The sequence below is a fragment of the Geospiza fortis genome, unplaced genomic scaffold (assembly GCF_000277835.1).
Source record: "Geospiza fortis unplaced genomic scaffold, GeoFor_1.0 scaffold138, whole genome shotgun sequence".
Classification (NCBI taxonomy): domain Eukaryota; kingdom Metazoa; phylum Chordata; class Aves; order Passeriformes; family Thraupidae; genus Geospiza; species Geospiza fortis.
In genome coordinates, this window is record NW_005054307.1 from 3,014,771 (window position 1) to 3,032,399 (window position 17,629).

The 17,629-nt window shown below is 38.2% G+C and overlaps 1 protein-coding gene across 2 annotated transcripts; it reads right to left on the reverse strand.

Moving 5' to 3' along the window:
- Positions 1–936: 936 nt before the first annotated feature.
- On the reverse strand, positions 937–14,657 carry TMEM106B (transmembrane protein 106B). Of its 2 annotated transcripts, XM_031066754.1 has the most exons (8): positions 14,436–14,657; positions 11,654–11,717; positions 10,174–10,333; positions 9,237–9,377; positions 9,087–9,136; positions 7,412–7,465; positions 6,683–6,686; positions 937–6,554 (listed from the first exon to the last, which is right to left on the reverse strand). In XM_031066754.1, the coding sequence occupies exons 1-8, from the start codon at positions 14,653–14,655 to the stop codon at positions 6,453–6,455; spliced, it is 795 nt and encodes a 264-aa protein (XP_030922614.1). In that variant the 5' UTR covers positions 14,656–14,657; the 3' UTR covers positions 937–6,452. The 2 variants fall into 2 exon arrangements, with proteins under 2 accessions (XP_030922614.1, XP_005418615.1); XM_005418558.2 differs by having other exon boundaries at positions 937–6,686.
- Between the last annotated feature and the right edge of the window lie 2,972 nt (positions 14,658–17,629).

Sequence of the window (17,629 nt, forward strand, 5' to 3'; positions counted from 1 at the left end):
TCCCACCTAAACTTAGTTTAAAAAAATCAGCCTTTCTAAAGAGATTCACAAGCTGAAACAAAAACCCTCTACATACAAAGACCCCTATTTGTTATCCAAACCAGAAAATTGGTGTAGCACTTGTGAATATACAAGTTTTCTCCAAGACAAACATTAAAAATACCCCACTAAGTTGCTTCAAAACATCTGTGTAAAGCTATTTGTAACATTTGAGTATTATGAATGTTCTGAATGTTCCAAAGTCATGTTCTTTGCTGCCCAGTTTTTAAAGATTTGGGTTTTTCAGCAACAATGGTTCCTTGAAGTAGCTTTGCAGACAGCTTTAACTGGGTCTCTCTGGGATGGAGTTAATTTTCCTTACAGCGTCACAGCCATACAGCTCTGTGCTTTGGGTTTGTGGATAAAACAGTGCTGATAACACACAATGTTTTGGCTAGTGCTGAGTAGAGTTCACACAGCACCAGAGGTTTCCTTTTTCATTGCCTCTTCCCCCTTTGTGTCTGCCCAAACCTGCAGGCCTAGGCTGTGAGTGGTCAAGAAGCTGGAGGGGACACAGACAGATGCTCCCGGCTGACAAAAGGGCTATTCCATATGGGATCATGCCCTGCAATAAAAGCTCAGGAAAAAGAGAAAGTAAGGCTAATCAGGGTTATAGGGTTTATCCTCCTGTTGTAAACACCTGCCTGCTGCAAGGAAATAAATTTATTTTGTTTTGCTTGTGAACACAGCTTTGCTTCTTGTACTAAAATGTCTTCATCCTGACCCAAGTTTTCTTGCTTGTGTCCCAGTTCTTTCCACCATCCTACTGGGAGGGAAGAGCATATGAGCAATGGCGTGGGGGCTCACCTGGTGGCCGGGGCCAACCCACCACAACAGCCCAAGTTTGGACTCAGTTACTTCAGTAGCTCAGTGAGACAACACTAATTCATTCACATATGGTGTTCAGCTTTCAGATACTCAAGTTTATTACAGACTTAACACAATAAAACATAGTATAAAAAAGTAGATTGCAAAGTCTTCACATCATGGAATGCCAAGTTACAAAAATTGAAGTCATATCCTTGAAAATACATGAAAGCTAGTGGAAAAATATGGTGAGATAGAGGGAAAGCTTGTGGGAGACAGGAAAGAAGGGGAGTAAAATACGAATCAGTTAAAAAAAAATATACGTGATCCAAGCTTTTTAAATAGAAAATTTAATATCATTCTTTGAGTCAAACAATCCTGTCTAGAAACATATTCATAATGAAGTTAGGCCCAAATTTTGAACCTCTGAATAACAAGATCCCTTATGCCCCAGTCAGCTTACGTTAACATAGCTTCTGTGTCCTACATGTCATTCCAAAATACTCTTTGACTTCTATAGTTTTTATCATGCTTTACTGGATAGATTGTTTGCTACACACTTACAAGAACATCTTAAGTTACAAAAATAGTTATCACTCATTAGTATTTCTATACATATCTCAAGCTATTATATGCACACTCTGTACATTGCATGTTAACAGCAGTTAAATTTGCTTCCTTAAAACACACAAAAGAACTAAATCACAGTCAGTCAGACCCAAAATACTCAGGCACCATAATACACTTACATGTGTGGTACTAAACATCCCTGCCCATGCAAAGCAAAAGCAGTTCCAGTACCCAGGAAACACATGCATCCAAGTTGTAGGACCCTTGTGATGGCTGGAGGAGAGTATGAGGATCAGGATGTTACTCCCACTAGACTGAAGGGCTCTCCACGTGAAGTGTGCAGATCCCATGCAGACTGGTTTTCCTGGCCAACAGGCCTGCCTACCCATGGAAAAGCAGATTTACATGGCAAAAGCTGTAGGTAGTAGAACTACCCCAAAACACCCCTCTGGTAATGATCACAATTCCAGAGCTGAACATAAAATAGGAAGGTAACTTCGAAGTGGAACAAACACTGGGTGTTTGCCACAGCCAAATAATTGTTCTCAACATCTTTTGGCTGAGATCTATTCCTCCTCCTTCCCAGGGCCAAAAGGAAAAAATGAGACTTTTTGGTGTGACCAGGTCCATCACTAACAAATATTTTTCTGGTTACAAGTAGTCCATTGCTGAAGTATATTGGTTGTACTTGCATTATTTATCCTTCCCTTTCAGTAGTGGAAAGCCTGGAAGCATTACTAGGGTTGTGGCATTTGGTTAGACAGGCAAGTAAAAAATTTAGTTCTTAGTTCTTAGAGGTGCCATTATTGGTCTTTCTCGTCTCTTAACTCTACAAGTGCAATTCAGCTGACGTGAAGCTTCCTGCAGCTGCCCAACTCTGGAACAAGTCACCCATTTCAGAAAGAACCGGACAGATGTCTTGCTACAGATTAGGGGGGTGGGAAGAAAAACAAAACCACAACTACCACCCCTCAAAAAAAAAGGAGAAAAAAAAAAGGGAAACCTCAAATGCTGAATAGGAAATAACAGTATTTCTCTTTTGACGCTTCCTGAATATAGAAATTTCTCTCATACCACCCCCAAGCACCATCCTTTCCATCATGAGGGCACAGCACTTCAGTCAGGTTAAAGACCCTCACGGCTCAATCCAAGCACTTAGAGGCTCGATGTTTAAATGGTTCCCTTTATAAACCACATGGCAAAAAGCTCAGGCATGTTTGCAATGTACTACTATGAAAAAATATATTCACTTGCAGAACTGCAAGGACAACTTGAAGCAAAGTCAACTAAAACATATATTCAAATCTGCCAACACCAGGCTGCAAAATATAAACACTACAATGTTAATATCAAGGTCATGCACACATCAGAAGTGCATAAAGAACTTCAAAGTTATACCACAGAGGAAAAAGATACTTATGGTTTGTCTCCACAAAAGATTAGGAATTAAGCAACCATCTCTCTGACATTGAGATGAGTAAAGAAATTATGAATGAACTTCTACAGGCTTTTTCCGACACCAGGAATTCAGGAATGTCAGGCATTTCATCTTTTAATAAGAGTGCTTCCCTTTAAAACTCTCCAAAAAGATATTTGATGATTAGATCTTGGATGGTTTGGATCTTGGATGGTTATTTATTAATTCTTTTATTTCTAAAGCTTTATATTTGAAATGTACAATAACTTTGTTCTCCAATGGTCAAATAGTCAACACTTTTATGCATTTAAGTGTTCCATACTTCAATTATATTTTTGAAATTTTATAGTTATTTTAAACAGAATACATTACGCTGATTTTCAATAGTGCCATTACAGTGCAACATCTGGACTATATTTCTTAGTGTTTTAAGAAATAACTATCAGAGTTTCCATTTTAAAGTGCAACAGGTTTTGGTGAAGGAATTGCTACAAAGTATTCAAGTGAAAAGAACTCTACCAGAAATAAACACACTGCAATATCAGCATAAAGGTATTTGATAGTGTTTGAAGACCAGAGGAAGTTACAAGTGAAATATGAATCACTTTGGAAGACACACATAAGAAAAACCAGGAAAAAGTTTTACTTTTTCAAGTCAACTTTCTGGAGAGAATTGTATTTATTGATTTACAACTGAACTGAAAGGCTTGCCTTTTTTATTTTAAGATCAAGATAAAATGAATGTGAAAAACCAAAGGTCTGGCACTTGGATCTATACTGATACCTTGTTTAGAAAGTTATACAAGTTTATAGTGAGTTCCCTTGCTCCCTTAGCATGTTTCCAAGCTTGGTCACATAAAGCAAGTACAAGTTAAATATTCACACAGATGTTTATCTGTTTATCTGATGAAATGCTATATTAAAATCAGTAGATAAATTGAAATACTTGCCTTATTTGGTTAGTAATATTCTGACAGTTGTGCAAGGGAATTCTAGCACTTGGAACCTTAAGCCTTTTATTCTCCCATTATTGACTTAATTTGTGAATTCAGTGGGATTTTTAACCCACAGTTTGTTTCTTAGGATGAGAACTCTTCATCATTCAGTAAGTCTATCACAAATTGATGTTTAGATATCCTAGATGAAATAAACTGAGATTTATCCTCTCTCTTCTGACACATACATGGAAAGAATAACTCCACTCAATTATTTAATTTAAATCAGAGAATTCCAAGCACTTCACGCAAGGTTAAGAACCACAGATTTAAGTATTGATTTAGCTCAACATGTACACCAAAATTTCAAAAGCCAGTTTGAGTCTCAACACTGCATAAAGTGTAACTTCCCCCTGCCATGCTTGTGCAAAAGCAGCATTCGCTATTGTCATCAAATAATTTGATCATTGTGCCATTCCAGTTACTTTAGATTACTTTTCATCCTTGGAAGAAAAATTTGTTTTAAATCAATATAACTATCTGCCTACAGCTGTTTTCTTCTTTTTCTATTTTGAAATCCACAAACAACAACTCCCAAACAAAAACAACACTCCAGTGTGTAAATATTTAAGCCTAGAGGAAAAGAGCCTGTGTCACTTGCTGGCAGACTTCAGTTTTGATATGATTTAAACCAGAATTCTCTCCTACTTGCCATTATCAGTATATCTTTCTACAACGGGTATCATGAGTTTACCTCTCTGCTTCCAGCCAGCTCCCCACTCTCCTGGTCTTTAGTTATCACCTGTATTTTTACGGGCTATCAGACAAGCTTATAAATGCATTTTAGCAGCTGCAGGACTTAACCTCATCTAAACTCTAGAAAGGTGAGTCAGTTGTGGACTAATTTCCCTCATGACTGTGAGCTGTAATAAAGAATGTTTACTTTTAAGGGCCAAAAATCAAGAATAATCTTCAGAATCTAACTACAATAAGTCATCTCAATTGACTACTCCAGTTACAGAAGTTCTCTAAAGGCAAAAGATGAAGTCTTCATCTTATCAACAACTACATGAAACTGATATATGACAACAACTATATGACAGTTGAGGTTCCAAAGGTTTTCATAGACTCAGAGCAATTGACATAGAGGAGGAGGGGTTATTATGGTTACTTAATGTCTCTTAAATCAGTCTTAGACCACATCCACATTTTTCCCCACCCACTCCCGTAGGTCCATCTAAGAGAGGCCAGCAAAGAAAAGAATAATGTAGACATATATCTTCACTGAAGTACTGGAGCATCAGAGATTGTTAGTGGCAAGTTACTCAGAAGCCTTTTTCTATTGTGTTTATTGCCAATTCATTTTGTGTAGCTTATTTCCAGGAGACAGGCAGCACACAACCAGTAATACCTATTTTAAAAAATACATTTTTCATTACAATGCAACAGTTTCAACAGTACCTTCTTACAGCTGCATCTCACCTAATTCAGAAATAAAACAATCCTGATCTAGCTAATTAAAAAGTTAACCCTCAGAACAGTCAGTCTTTAGGAGTCAAACAACTTTGGACCCAAAGTTTATAATCATCATGACTGAAATTACCCCAGAAATATGCATGTGCAAACTGTGCTACAAAAACTATTTTGTGCTGTCAGTCAGTCATCTCACAATTCCATCAGCATGTACTCCTACAGAAAGGATTGCTTCATCTTCCCTTACAGAACTCTGATGTGACCGTTGAGTGCTCTGGAAGTACAGATAACTACAGCATTTGCTTAGTGAGCCTGCGCCAGAAATGAACACAACCCAACGTATTAACACTTAAAAGTTGCTTAGGTACAGAATATATTAAAACAGTAAAAATCACAAAAGTTTACACCAAGCTCTCCAAAACCATGCTCAAAGTTTCCCACCTAGTTTCAACTGCACAATCTTGATTTTAATACCTGCTCTAAAAAGCTTACTAAAAACAGACTGGTAAAGTCTCGTTTGTTTTCTAGAGTCTTGTATTTTTCCCTTGTCAGTAATTGTTGTGGGGGTTGTTTCTTGTTTAGTTTTTAAACTCAGTTTTAAATCTAACAATATATATTCTCCTTATAACATCCCAGAGGTAGCAAGAGGGAATATGAATGAAAAGATGCCAGATTCTAGAAACTGGATATTCAACTATAGTGTCATCCAAGAGAGCTTTCCTGGCTTTCATAGACTGCATGTCACCTCTAATCATGGATAGCAAATAAAGGGTAGAATCCTAAAATAAAGAGCTACTGCCACTGGGTTACTAATAGAAATTTCATACCCAGACACCTCAAAGTAATCTTGTTATTTAAGTAGTAACATTCTGTTTTCAATAGTCAAATATCAAGAACTGAAGTATAAACTGAAAATTTATGAGTATTACTTTTTAAAAATGCTCATTAGTGACACATTTCACCTAAACACAGACATACACACAGTTACTCTAAGTTGATGTACCGCACTGTAAGGAAAAGTCCCAGTTCTGTTCAAGAATCTGATATTCCCCCTCTCCCCCCCACCACACAACTTGACAGAAGTGCTTACAGTAACAGAAAGCAAACAGAAGGGGAAAACACAACATTTAACAAGTGCACCTATTTACAATTTGCACCTTTCCCTCCTTGCATCTAAAGTGTACAGATCTCCAGATTTGCTATGCTGTACATCACATGTACTCTCTGCTCCATGGAACACCAGTTCTGTCCAAAGGATCTCTGCAAGCACCAACTGCAGTCATTCCACACCAACCAACAGGTGCTTTTACTGTGGAGGCTGAAGGACATTTAAATATTCTGACTGGCCCAGCTGGTAGGTCGTGTTTCCTCCACAGTCCACATACTGGTATCTCTCCTGGGATATTTGCTCAGGGTGGCCTAAGTACGAGGTTGTCACTGTCACTCTTAAAAAGACAGAAGAGAAGACATTTTGAGTTTCCTATTCTAAAAATCACTGTGTTTATATTAGTAGGGTTAAGGAAAAGGTTTTGGAACAAAATATGTTTTAAATAAATTTAAGAACATGACTGATTTACCACTATAGATTTTCTCCATGAGAGACATCTGATTCCTTTTCATAAAGATGCTAAAGCTGAGGTTTACTTGTAATATCTACCACTACAAATAATTCTTGTTGGTGATAAGAAAGCAAATGATTAAACAAGCTACAAGCTATGCTATATCTACTCTAAAGATATTCCCTGGTCCCTCACCAACAAAAGACCCCACCACTGTGAAATTTATGCAATGTCACAAAAAGCACCGTCACAAAGCAGTCTCTGACAGAGTACTAAAACCATGAACTCCTTCGAGATCAAAGTTCTCTGCAAGTCTTGAACAGTGGGTGATACACAAAGTAATTCTAAAGTTTTTGAGACATCAGTAACCCCAATGCCTACAGCCCAGCTGCACAGCAAATACAGTAACAATCAATCAGTCTTTACACCAGAACCTGTCAAAAGACACAGTTCACTTTCTGTAACTATAAAGCTACTACACTAAAAAGCAAGTTGACTTCATCTTATCTATGATGCAAAGACTCCAGGATTAAGTATTTGAATATTCTTTTAATGAGAATTACATGGCTTCTGAAGATGTTTCTCACACATAGGAAGACTACCATACTTACTGCATCATCACTACTATGTTATGTACTTTGATAGACGGTAAAGTACAGAAGTCACTGCAAAAACAAGAACAATTGTTAGATTTACATCAAACTTTTCTAGGGTAATTATCTGAAAAGCAAGGCTTCTAGCTTCAACTGCAAATTCTGCTGTCTGTATACAGAGACTACAGAGTTGCTGGCAACGGCAACAGAATAATTTGCCAATGAGTGTATCACAATGACTGTACCTAGACCCACTGCTACATACACAGTCCTACTTTCACAAGTACTGTCTTCACGTGTGTTTGCTTTCATGTAATGCTGAGGACACAACAGAAGTGTCCTCAGAAAGTGTTCATTCCATCTTCCAGAAATTACCCAAGGTTAATCTGAGCCACTACATTTAAAGCCTGTATCACTTTGTCACCTATTTTTTGAACTCATCCACTTCTATATTATGCAAAATAACCTTTAACCAACATACAGATATTCCAAAGTCAAGGTTATTGTTCTCTTGCAAGATAACATTTTCAGACTTCCATTTTCTGACACATGCCTACATACCAGCCATAAAGAGCACCATGTAAGTGCATACTTTTAACCCCTGCTTCTTAAATCATTGCTCATGGTCAAAAATTTATCAGCTCTAGAATGAAAAGTATGTGATCAGTGCAGTAAGATTGCTTGGCAGCCACCTAAAATATTTGCATTCCTATTTGCAGCCTGTGTCATTCTTTCCCCTGAACCAATGAAAATAAAATATAAAGAGTCAGTGAACTCAGCTTATCCAGATTGTAAGAAAATACAGCATTATCATGAGCTCTTTGAAGGCTATTTTTGAAGTTTGTTTATTCCTCATGCATCCAAAGTGTGAGCAGATTCACAAGATTCAGTGTTTACATAAAGCTAACTTACAGATTTTTAAAAGGTGACAGAGGTTCAACGTTTTCTGTTGAAGTTTGTGCCTTTCAGCATTTCACATATATTTCACTTTATTTCAACAATTGAAAGCAACAGGGTTTTCTCCCATCCCAAAGAGGCTGGCATCCACTAGAACTGCACACAGACCTGAAGCCTCAATAGTTAACTCTTTCTGTTCAGTCTGAAGTTCAGTGCAAGAGAACTAAAATTGAGGTTTGTGACCAAGAGATAATGAGGTTTTTCATTATCAATGTAAGATTTCAGTGTAAGAGAACTAAAATTGGGGTTTGTGACCAAGAGATAATTTGTCTGTTGGACAAATGAACTTCCAGGAGCTATGAATAAAGCCACTCAAAGGGCAGGCCATAAACACTGCTTACTATATACACAACATGTGAAGACAAACCTCTAATTTGTATACCACTAAATACAAATTTCCTTCTACTGCAGAGAAAATTGTGGGAAAGTTACTAGAGACCTTGTTAGGGGAACATACCTGCACTTCCACCCCTAAAGCAGCAGTCCTAACTAGTGCCAAGCCCTAAAATACCATAACAGAGATACCATTTAAAGGGTTTTTAGCCAGGTACAGCAAGCCACTATATGAAACTATTCAAGCAATTGTGATTTACCTATCTTTCAGTAGTACTAAACTTAAACAAAATGCCCCAGTATCTCTTCAAACAGATTCCTGCTAACTTTGGAAAAAGCTGTTCTTAACAGCACTGCAACTTTTAATAAGATCTATGTGATATTTAAAAGTGAGTACACTTACTACATGTAGCTCATTTCATCTTGTATGACTGTGGGCACCATATAATCAATCTAAAAAAAAAACCACGATAAAAAAGCCATGAAAACACCAGTAAGTAGATTTATACATGAAGATTAACACATGCTAACTTTGAAAGCCTAAGCTACTTACCTGTTTCATATCCAGCGGTCCAATGTTGGTGATGTTGTTTAACCGTGCTTTGCCAATAACTGTTTTTGAAAACTGAACTTGGGCTGTGATATTTGCCACTTCAACAGAGTAGTAGTTGTTATTCGTTATATTAAGTGTGTTCTGAAAAAACAAACACAAACCAGTAACACCTATTCATTCTCTGTATCTCAATGAGCAAGCATTTTGAATCTTGTGCATGAGATAGTAATATCAGAAATTCTGCAAGCAGATTTTCCTGCCTGTGAGGACTGCAGACAGTAATAGGGTCACCTTTACTTCTGAGTTTGTTTAGTGATTATATTGAGTAACACAAACTTCTGCACAACTTTCATGGTAATAACCCTCCACTTCAAATACTGCATTTCTTCCTATCCTCAATTATTGCTTCCAAGAAATTTAGCTATCGAAGGACCTCTTTCTCCCATGGCAGCTTTGCTTTATTTAAAATTAAGAACTCCACCAGAAGTCTTTAGGTAAACCTGTATGAAGGTAATTACGAAGAAATCAAGAACTATCTGGGAAGAGCTCCTTGAAGTTTTAAGGTGGATAAGAAAGTATTTTTCCTCAACACCAATTCTGACAGAGGCATAATACCAGGGCAGTAGCAAATAGCATTCCTACATACACACACTACATTTCAGACATATTCCAAAAGTAACACTGAGAACTCTAAAGTTACTGTTCCCTTGAAAACAGAATACCCAGTATCAGCTTGCAACTACATCTCTATTAGCTACAGCTACAGGAACCAGCCCCAGCAGGCTCAGTTACATTTTTCAAACTGGTCACCAACTCTAGTTCTTAAGGCACCAACTAAGCTTTTCAGCCAGACCACAGTTTCTACATACACTAAACTCTCAAAGCAGTATCTCCTGTTGCATTCATGCATTCCAAACACCCAAAAAGTCAGACTCACCGTAATATTGAGATAGATTATCCGCCTTTCCTGTTCGTAAGTGACATAAACTGACTTCACACCAATGTACTGAACATCAATTGAGCGAGGAAACAAGAAAAATACAGCCAGCCCAGAGAGTAGCAAACACACAGTTACAGAGGCAGTCACATAGAGCTTTCTGGAGGAAAAAAAAAAGCACAATTCAGTGTCAAAAGCATATTAAAAAACAATGACATGCTATTTTAAGTGATAAGGAGCAGGACTAGTGAATACAATTAATTCAGTCTATTTCTAGCTTCCATTACCTTCTAAAAAGGGAAAAAACCCCTATGCTGCACTTCACAGCTATGTTTTAAACAGCTGTTACTCTTCCATAAATATCAGAAACCACATTTCAAATCATGTGGTTACCCCAACATTTGTAACTTGCAAAGGAAAAGAGAAGAGGTAAATATTTATGTGCTTCGAAACAAATCCACTTCCTCTTAGCATTTATTTATAGCACAACTTCCATCATTTTGTGGAAGTCTCACAAAAACCACCCAGAACATAAAATAAAGCTCTTATGACAGAAAATCCTGACTTCCAGGGAATGTGTTAGGACTTCAGCTAAGGAGCAGGAAATTCATAATCAAACTAATAGAAAAGGGTGTGTTAGTGTGGGAGTGGTTCTGTGTGTGTGTGCGCATAAGAGGGTGGGGTGCTGGTAGTGGTGTGAGAGATAATAAAAAACCCTCCACAAATAAAAGGATCTACTTCAGCTCCAATTTTGTCAGGATTTGAACACTAAAGTAACATGTTTCATATTTGTACTACCATTACATCAGTTATATTTTCCAGAATAGTATTATGTGAATCTAATATATTTCTTTTACCTGGCACTCTCTTCTGTCTACTACAAAAATATCAAAACATTGAAAAAAAATGAAGTAAAAACCAAAACATGTTAGAACAAGAAGCCCTGAGGATTGTTGTGGACCCCCTTAAGTAGATCCTAGAAAAAAAATTAAATATGCTATTATGCTATGCTAAAACTAAATATAATTATGTATCATAAATTGTTGATTTTTCTAGTGCAAATGTTACTAATTAATTTAAGGTGACCTATTTTATAGTAGTGGCTCAAAGATGCTACTGATTAACTCAAACTCTAACAGTGAAGATCTGCTTAGATCAATTAGGATGTTACAGAGATTAAGACATACTCACATCATTACTGTAAACATGAATAGGTCAAACAGTACTCCTTAGCTTTGTACTTAGCTAAGATGTATTGTGATGGAAGTATGCGCACCTGTTAATAAATAACTCAGCAAGAGTTAGAGGTTAAGGCTGATATTACCCACAAGCCCTGTTCTTCCAAGAATGAATGCAAGAAAGCATTCCAGTGATTTTTTGCTTGATTCTTGTTATTGCAATCCCCTTTGAATTGTTGAATTTTAACTAGAAGAGAATAATTAACTGTAGATTCAGGTATCACAAACAGCTATTGACTTACGTTCTTCTTGGCCTCAGTCTCTGATCACTGTATGGAATTAAGGCTACCAGCTGATTTTCCTGCCCTGGAAACAAAAACACTCATTCAGAATTTAAACAAAGAATAAGTGTTGTTGCAGTTCTTTTAAACAAAGAGTAACCGTTACAACTTAGTGGCACCAAAGAATAAACACTAAAGATAAACATTTAAATTCCAGATAAGGACCCAGGTCGAATGCTACTGTAGCTGATGTCACTTTCTGAAATAGAGCATGGCTTACACAACATCAAGATGAAAAAACACCAAGTCCACAAGGACCAAAACAGCAATAAATTCTGCCTCTGTGCTGCACACATGACCAGAGGCAGTATTTCCTCTGGCACCACTTCCCAGAGAAAAAGAGATGCAGAACAGCTCTGAGCTATTTATGCCAGACCATATGAACTCATGGGACAAAACATTCAGAAGCTTGGGCAGTAAGAACTGATACAGAAGGCATTCTGCATGTGTTCTTCTGAAAAAGCAGAGGTCAGGTTTGGTTAAAAAAGCCCAACAAACAACAAGCCCAAACTGAAACAACCAAAGCTAACAATACAGGAGATCTGGGCAACACAAACTATGCATACACAGTATTCTGGAAATCAGAAGTATATAAAACCATATTTATCATGGTGCTGCTGAGCTGTAGCACCCTGGAAGTCCAATAAGTATCTACTGGAATTTCTCCATGAAAGTTATGTCATTGGACACCATTTTTATAGGGCTTATTTTTTAACAGCAGAAGTAAAGAGCACATGCACAAATGAGTAGTTGAAAATATGTGTACTATATCTGCCAGTAGAGCTTTTGCTATTTGTTGTGGAACTGTATGAGAACAGAGGCCTCAAGGCCAAGTCAAATCTGCAATTTTTAAACCAAGTGCAGAATTTGATCAAATCATCACTTAGCTAACCAAGCACTTGGCAATGATTCTATGCTGAAACACTAAGCTAAGCAAAACATGCTAACCAAGCATACAGTAGTATGCAAAACATCAACCTTCAAAAAAGCCTCTACCAATTTAAAACACATTTTCATCTCTACTTCAATGAAGCATCTTCAACCTTTAAGAAAATATCACAGTACTCCTTTCATACATCATACTAAAAACTAAAGCTGTTCAAGTAACAAAACATGATTTCATGGATTTATTATAGTTTAGCCATCATATCACGTATTAATTATAGTCTTACTAGTCATGCTGTCATTCTTAATTTTTCCCCTCTCCCTTGAAATGACCCCAAAACATGACATTTTTTCTTCTCTGAAACACTAAGGAATGATTACAAACACAATCCTCTTAGCTCTAATAACTCATTTTAAGTTGAGCCACATTATTTCATTAGAATTTATACACAACGTGTATGTTTTTACAGTTACTGCAAAATCTTTAATAAAATAATTAACTAACATTTATTTAAGTATTACATCCAAGGATTCTACAGTGAAAATAAGAAGCTTTTGAACATAGAAATCCTGCTATTTCTGCACTTTGAGTAAAACGTGCTATTGATATTAACAATTATTTCAAGTTAACGAGTTAACAGAACAAACTTTTTTACCCTTTCTGGCTAAGGCAATTTTTAGTTTCATAGCTTTTCTAGGTGTGAAATTTGATGAATTCAGAGGTACTCCAAGAATACCTTGTAGTAGAAAGTTTAGCAGTTAAAACACAAATCTCTTGTGGTATTTGCAACCACTGAAATATTCTGTGCTCCCTGGTCCTTCTACAAAGGCGAGACACAAGTGTTTGTGAACTGTGTCATAACCTAATCCCACTGAAGCACACATAGAAGGACAACATGGCACAGACATCACTCAAGTTTCCTGAGCTGCTGCCCAAAATCAGTTCCAAGAGCTTTTACACCCAATAATCTATTTTGGGTAAGAGGTCTGGCAAAGGTAAACTTTACCAGGAAATCACCTCACCAGCTCTTCCCCAATCAAAGGGAAAATCTCACAGCTGAAGCAAAATGCTGTGCCTTGGCCCACTTTGCTCTCCTTGTGACTGGTTTCAGATATCCCATGTTCTCCCTCCACAGGTCTCTTCATAAATATTGAGGGAGCTTATCATTTAGGACAGAAGCATAACAAAGCAGCATGTTTTACCAAGAGGAAAAGTAAAGGATGAGGGCAAAGCAAATAAAACAGGTATGGAGACTAATGCTGGGTAGCCTACTGCTTCCCGAGGCAGGCAAAGAACCTATATATTTTCAACTCCAAGCTGGAGTTATCCACCTAGCAAACACCAGTGGGACAAAAGCAGGACAAAGGAAAACAAGGGACACAGGCAGCAGTGAGGGCAAAAAAAATTCAATATAAATCACGGAAGAGGCGCTGCAGCCTAGGTCTACTTTTCCATCTCTGTATTTGCAGCCATTTTTGCAGTTATGTATTGATTCAAATAGTTTAAAATACGTAGTTAAAAAAAGATGCAATAAAATGTCATGAAACTAAAGGTTTGCTAATTTAACTTGCAAGACCTAGGGTTATGTGTGGATTAAAAGCGGAGGATGAAGAAACAGTTGCATTGTACAGACAAGAGGAGATCCAAGTTGTAACAGTCAAGGTGCAACAGCTGACCCGATTTGTTACACTCATCTAGTGTAACAAAATGCTTAGTGCTGAAAAAAAAGTCAAAAAGATGAGAAAACTTCATCTTGACTTGAAAAGCTATTTGTTATGCATTATTACAACTGCATATGGTTATGATGTAAATTTATAGGTTAAAAAAAGAAATAAAATAATAAACAAGGAAACTTACCTCGTGGAATTCTTCCTGTTCCCTGGCAGGTTGGGCAGGTGACACTGTCCCTTCCTGTAAATTCCACATAGGGAAACTGTGACACATCTCCACATCTGCTGTCCTCATTGTGCACTTCTGAGTGAACTAAACCATTCCTCACATTATCAGACACTGAGCTTCCATCATAGCCATCTTCCTTGCATGTATGCATAGGCAGGTGAGAAAGTGATTTTCCCATGTCTGAAAAAAAGTCAGAAGGATGTTTTCAGGGAGAATGACTCAAACATGGCTTGCATTTATTCCTCTGCACCAGGTAACTGTTATTGTGTGGCCACAGTCAGACAAGGCTCAGTTCTCCTTTGTTCAGATCCCTTAGGATCCACAAAGCACTAAGGCCTGGTCAAGCTGGATTCAATCCCAAACTGTAAAGAACCTGAATTAACTGGAAGCTTTGTTCAGATTCTCCAATATGCACAGGTTGGAAGGGGATGGATGAGAGGCTTTAAAGTTAGAACAGTACAACTGCAGGCAAAAGCTGCAACAGCTTTTCAAAGGATTGTTACTGTACAGGCTTTAACACAACACACTAATCTTTGTATTATTAAAAAAAAAAGGCCATAGAAAGCTATTTTGAGTAAATTCTACACATGACAGACCCATTTTAGTAAATTTTTCAGCCTGGACTTGTTTTGAGAACATAGGATTGGCTGTTAGTTTCCAGCTAGAAATATAGACCTCCTGGTATTTAAATTGATGACTCCCTTTAATTCAAAAGAGGACTAGTTCACAGGGAAGTCAAGTGAAAAATGGGAGTAAAGCTATTTTGAGTAAATTCTACACATGACAGACCCATTTTAGTAAATTTTTCAGCCTGGACTTGTTTTGAGAACATAGGATTGGCTGTTAGTTTCCAGCTAGAAATATAGACCTCCTGGTATTTAAATTGATGACTCCCTTTAATTCAAAAGAGGACTAGTTCACAGGGAAGTCAAGTGAAAAATGGGAGTTACTTAAACATAGCAGCTGCCAATATATAGCATTTATAAAGACTTGTTTAAAAAATATTTTTGTTACTTGTATTTTAATTTTCCTCATTACTGTAGCTTTTCAGCCATGACATTGAAAGTACCTTGAAACACAGAACATTTGAAACAAAAGTCTGTAAAAAAGTGCAGTAAGCAGAAACGCCCCAATTTGCAACATGTGGGGAAAAATCTCCAAGAGAAAAAAAAACCAAAACACCTCTATGGAAAACTTCATTGTTCGTTTGGTTTTTTTTTGTCCATTAAGAGGTATTTTTAGAGTGGCAGCTAGGAATTATCACCCTCATTCACTAAAAGGAAGCCCTAGAAGGAAGATGAAAAGAGGAAGATAAGTCAGAATATTTCAAACCAACTACTCAAGACAGAACAGAAATACCTCAATACTGATTGACAATGCAAACACAACATTAATTCATTACATTGACACAAAAGCTAGGTGAGTGTGGGAGAAGGAAAGTAAGTCAACAAATGCCAAATCGTCCCAGTTACTGCCCCAGCAAATATGCAGGATTATCTTTTTCACTTATGTCATTAAACCCTTACAAGCAGGAAAGCTATTTACCCTTCTGCTGCTACAGCACTTTGTAAATACTCTAAGTTTAGGAGCTATTCAATAATGGAAACTGTTGAACTGAAAATTAAAACTACTGAGCTATTGAAAAAAAAATCCTGAAAAAGCTGCTGACACTGTTGACAATTATTTCTCATGGGGTTTTTGTTTACTTTTCTCCTTGCAGCTGACCTACAGCCTTCAAGCTACAGAACCCGAGTCCTGCAGCTTAGGCAATAGCTGTCACAATTACATATGTGAAAGCTCAGGGATTATGCTGTTCTGCCACCACTTCATCCAACACCTACTGACAACTGAAATGCACCTTCTAGTTTTAGCTTCTTCCAGAAGGAAAAGTTCACACACTCCCTGATCACAGTGTGACATGAACCAAAGTGCAGCAGGCAAGGCTGACTGGGAACTCCTTTCAAGAGCACATCCTTTATTTGAGCTAAAGTGCTAAAGCAGGTGCATCCTTCAATGCCAACTGTACCGGAGCTTCAATAGTTGAATTTAATGGTGCCAGAGACCAGGGAGAAACATCTCACTTCACAAACAGGAAAACACAGAACCATCTTCAAGCAAAATTAGATTCACCAACATGCTTTTTCCCCTAGCCAAGCCTGAACCTTATTACAGTTGGCCACAAATCAAAAACATGTTGATCCAGCACTTAGAGGCTAAACAGTAGTAACTCTGGCAATATAACGTCTCTGTATATCACAGCTTCCATGCTGTCAACAAAGTCAGAAATCCGACCTCATGAACAGCTCTGCTTTGGTGCAGTCTCCCTTGCAAGTGATGCTAGAATCCCCTTGAACTTAGCTGGGATTTCCGTGAATTCACAGTTTGTTAAAACGGGTTTGGTAAATTAAAAATGTGACAAGTGGCTTTTGTTTACGACCGCACCCTTCAACTTGCTGTGCACTGCAGCACAATAGTAGGTGGACAAAACCCCAACAGTGTCACAAGACAGACTGAACCACCACATCCTGAGCTACATGCAAGACTAGAGGGAACAAATTTGTTTATAAACTCAGTGCAACTTCATAGAGTCAAACTAAATTGTTATACTTCTCCAGCAAGTTAGGTTGATGTTCTTACCCTTTATATGCAAACGTAAAAACTTCAGATTACAAACCTACTTCTTTTTCAATACAGCGAAAGATTTCGAATCGCAACCACCGTCTGCCCCATCAGCTGCGCCTTAACCGCGAGCATCAGCAGCTGCTGCGAGGCACAGGACGCGGCAGGGCAAGGCAGTGACTTGGCAGCCACAGGCTTGGCCAGCTCGGCTGGGCACGACCGGCGCTGCCTTCCCCGACCCCACTACAGAGCCGCGTCTCGGACACAGCCTGAGCGCTGCCAAAATACAGGACTCAAAAATCCTAGGGTTAAGGGATTTTCTCGTCCATCAGCACTAGCTGCTCTCACAAACATGGCGAAGTTTACAGCCGGCAGGCTTGGACCAAGGCCCGGCGAGCTCGGCTGCTGCTGGGCTGCCCGGCCGGACCCCGGTCCCCGCTCTGTCTGGGGTGGTCTCGGCACAGGAGCCGTCCCGAGCCAGGGGCACGGCAGGGCAGGGCAGGGCAGGGCATGGCAGTGCAGAGCAAGGGCCA

What these genes read in the sequence shown, in the direction of transcription:
- TMEM106B (XM_005418558.2), bottom strand. Translation starts at nt 14,655, where the DNA reads ATGGGAAAATCACTTTCTCACCTGCCTATGCATACATGCAAGGAAGAT. An exon ending in AGACTGAGGCCAAGAAGAAC is followed by an intron (nt 10,334 to 11,653) that starts GTAAGTCAATAG and finishes TTTTTCCTCCAG; the next exon opens with AAAGCTCTATGTGACTGCCT. An exon ending in GACCGCTGGATATGAAACAG is followed by an intron (nt 9,137 to 9,236) that starts GTAAGTAGCTTA and finishes TTTTTTTTTTAG; the next exon opens with ATTGATTATATGGTGCCCAC.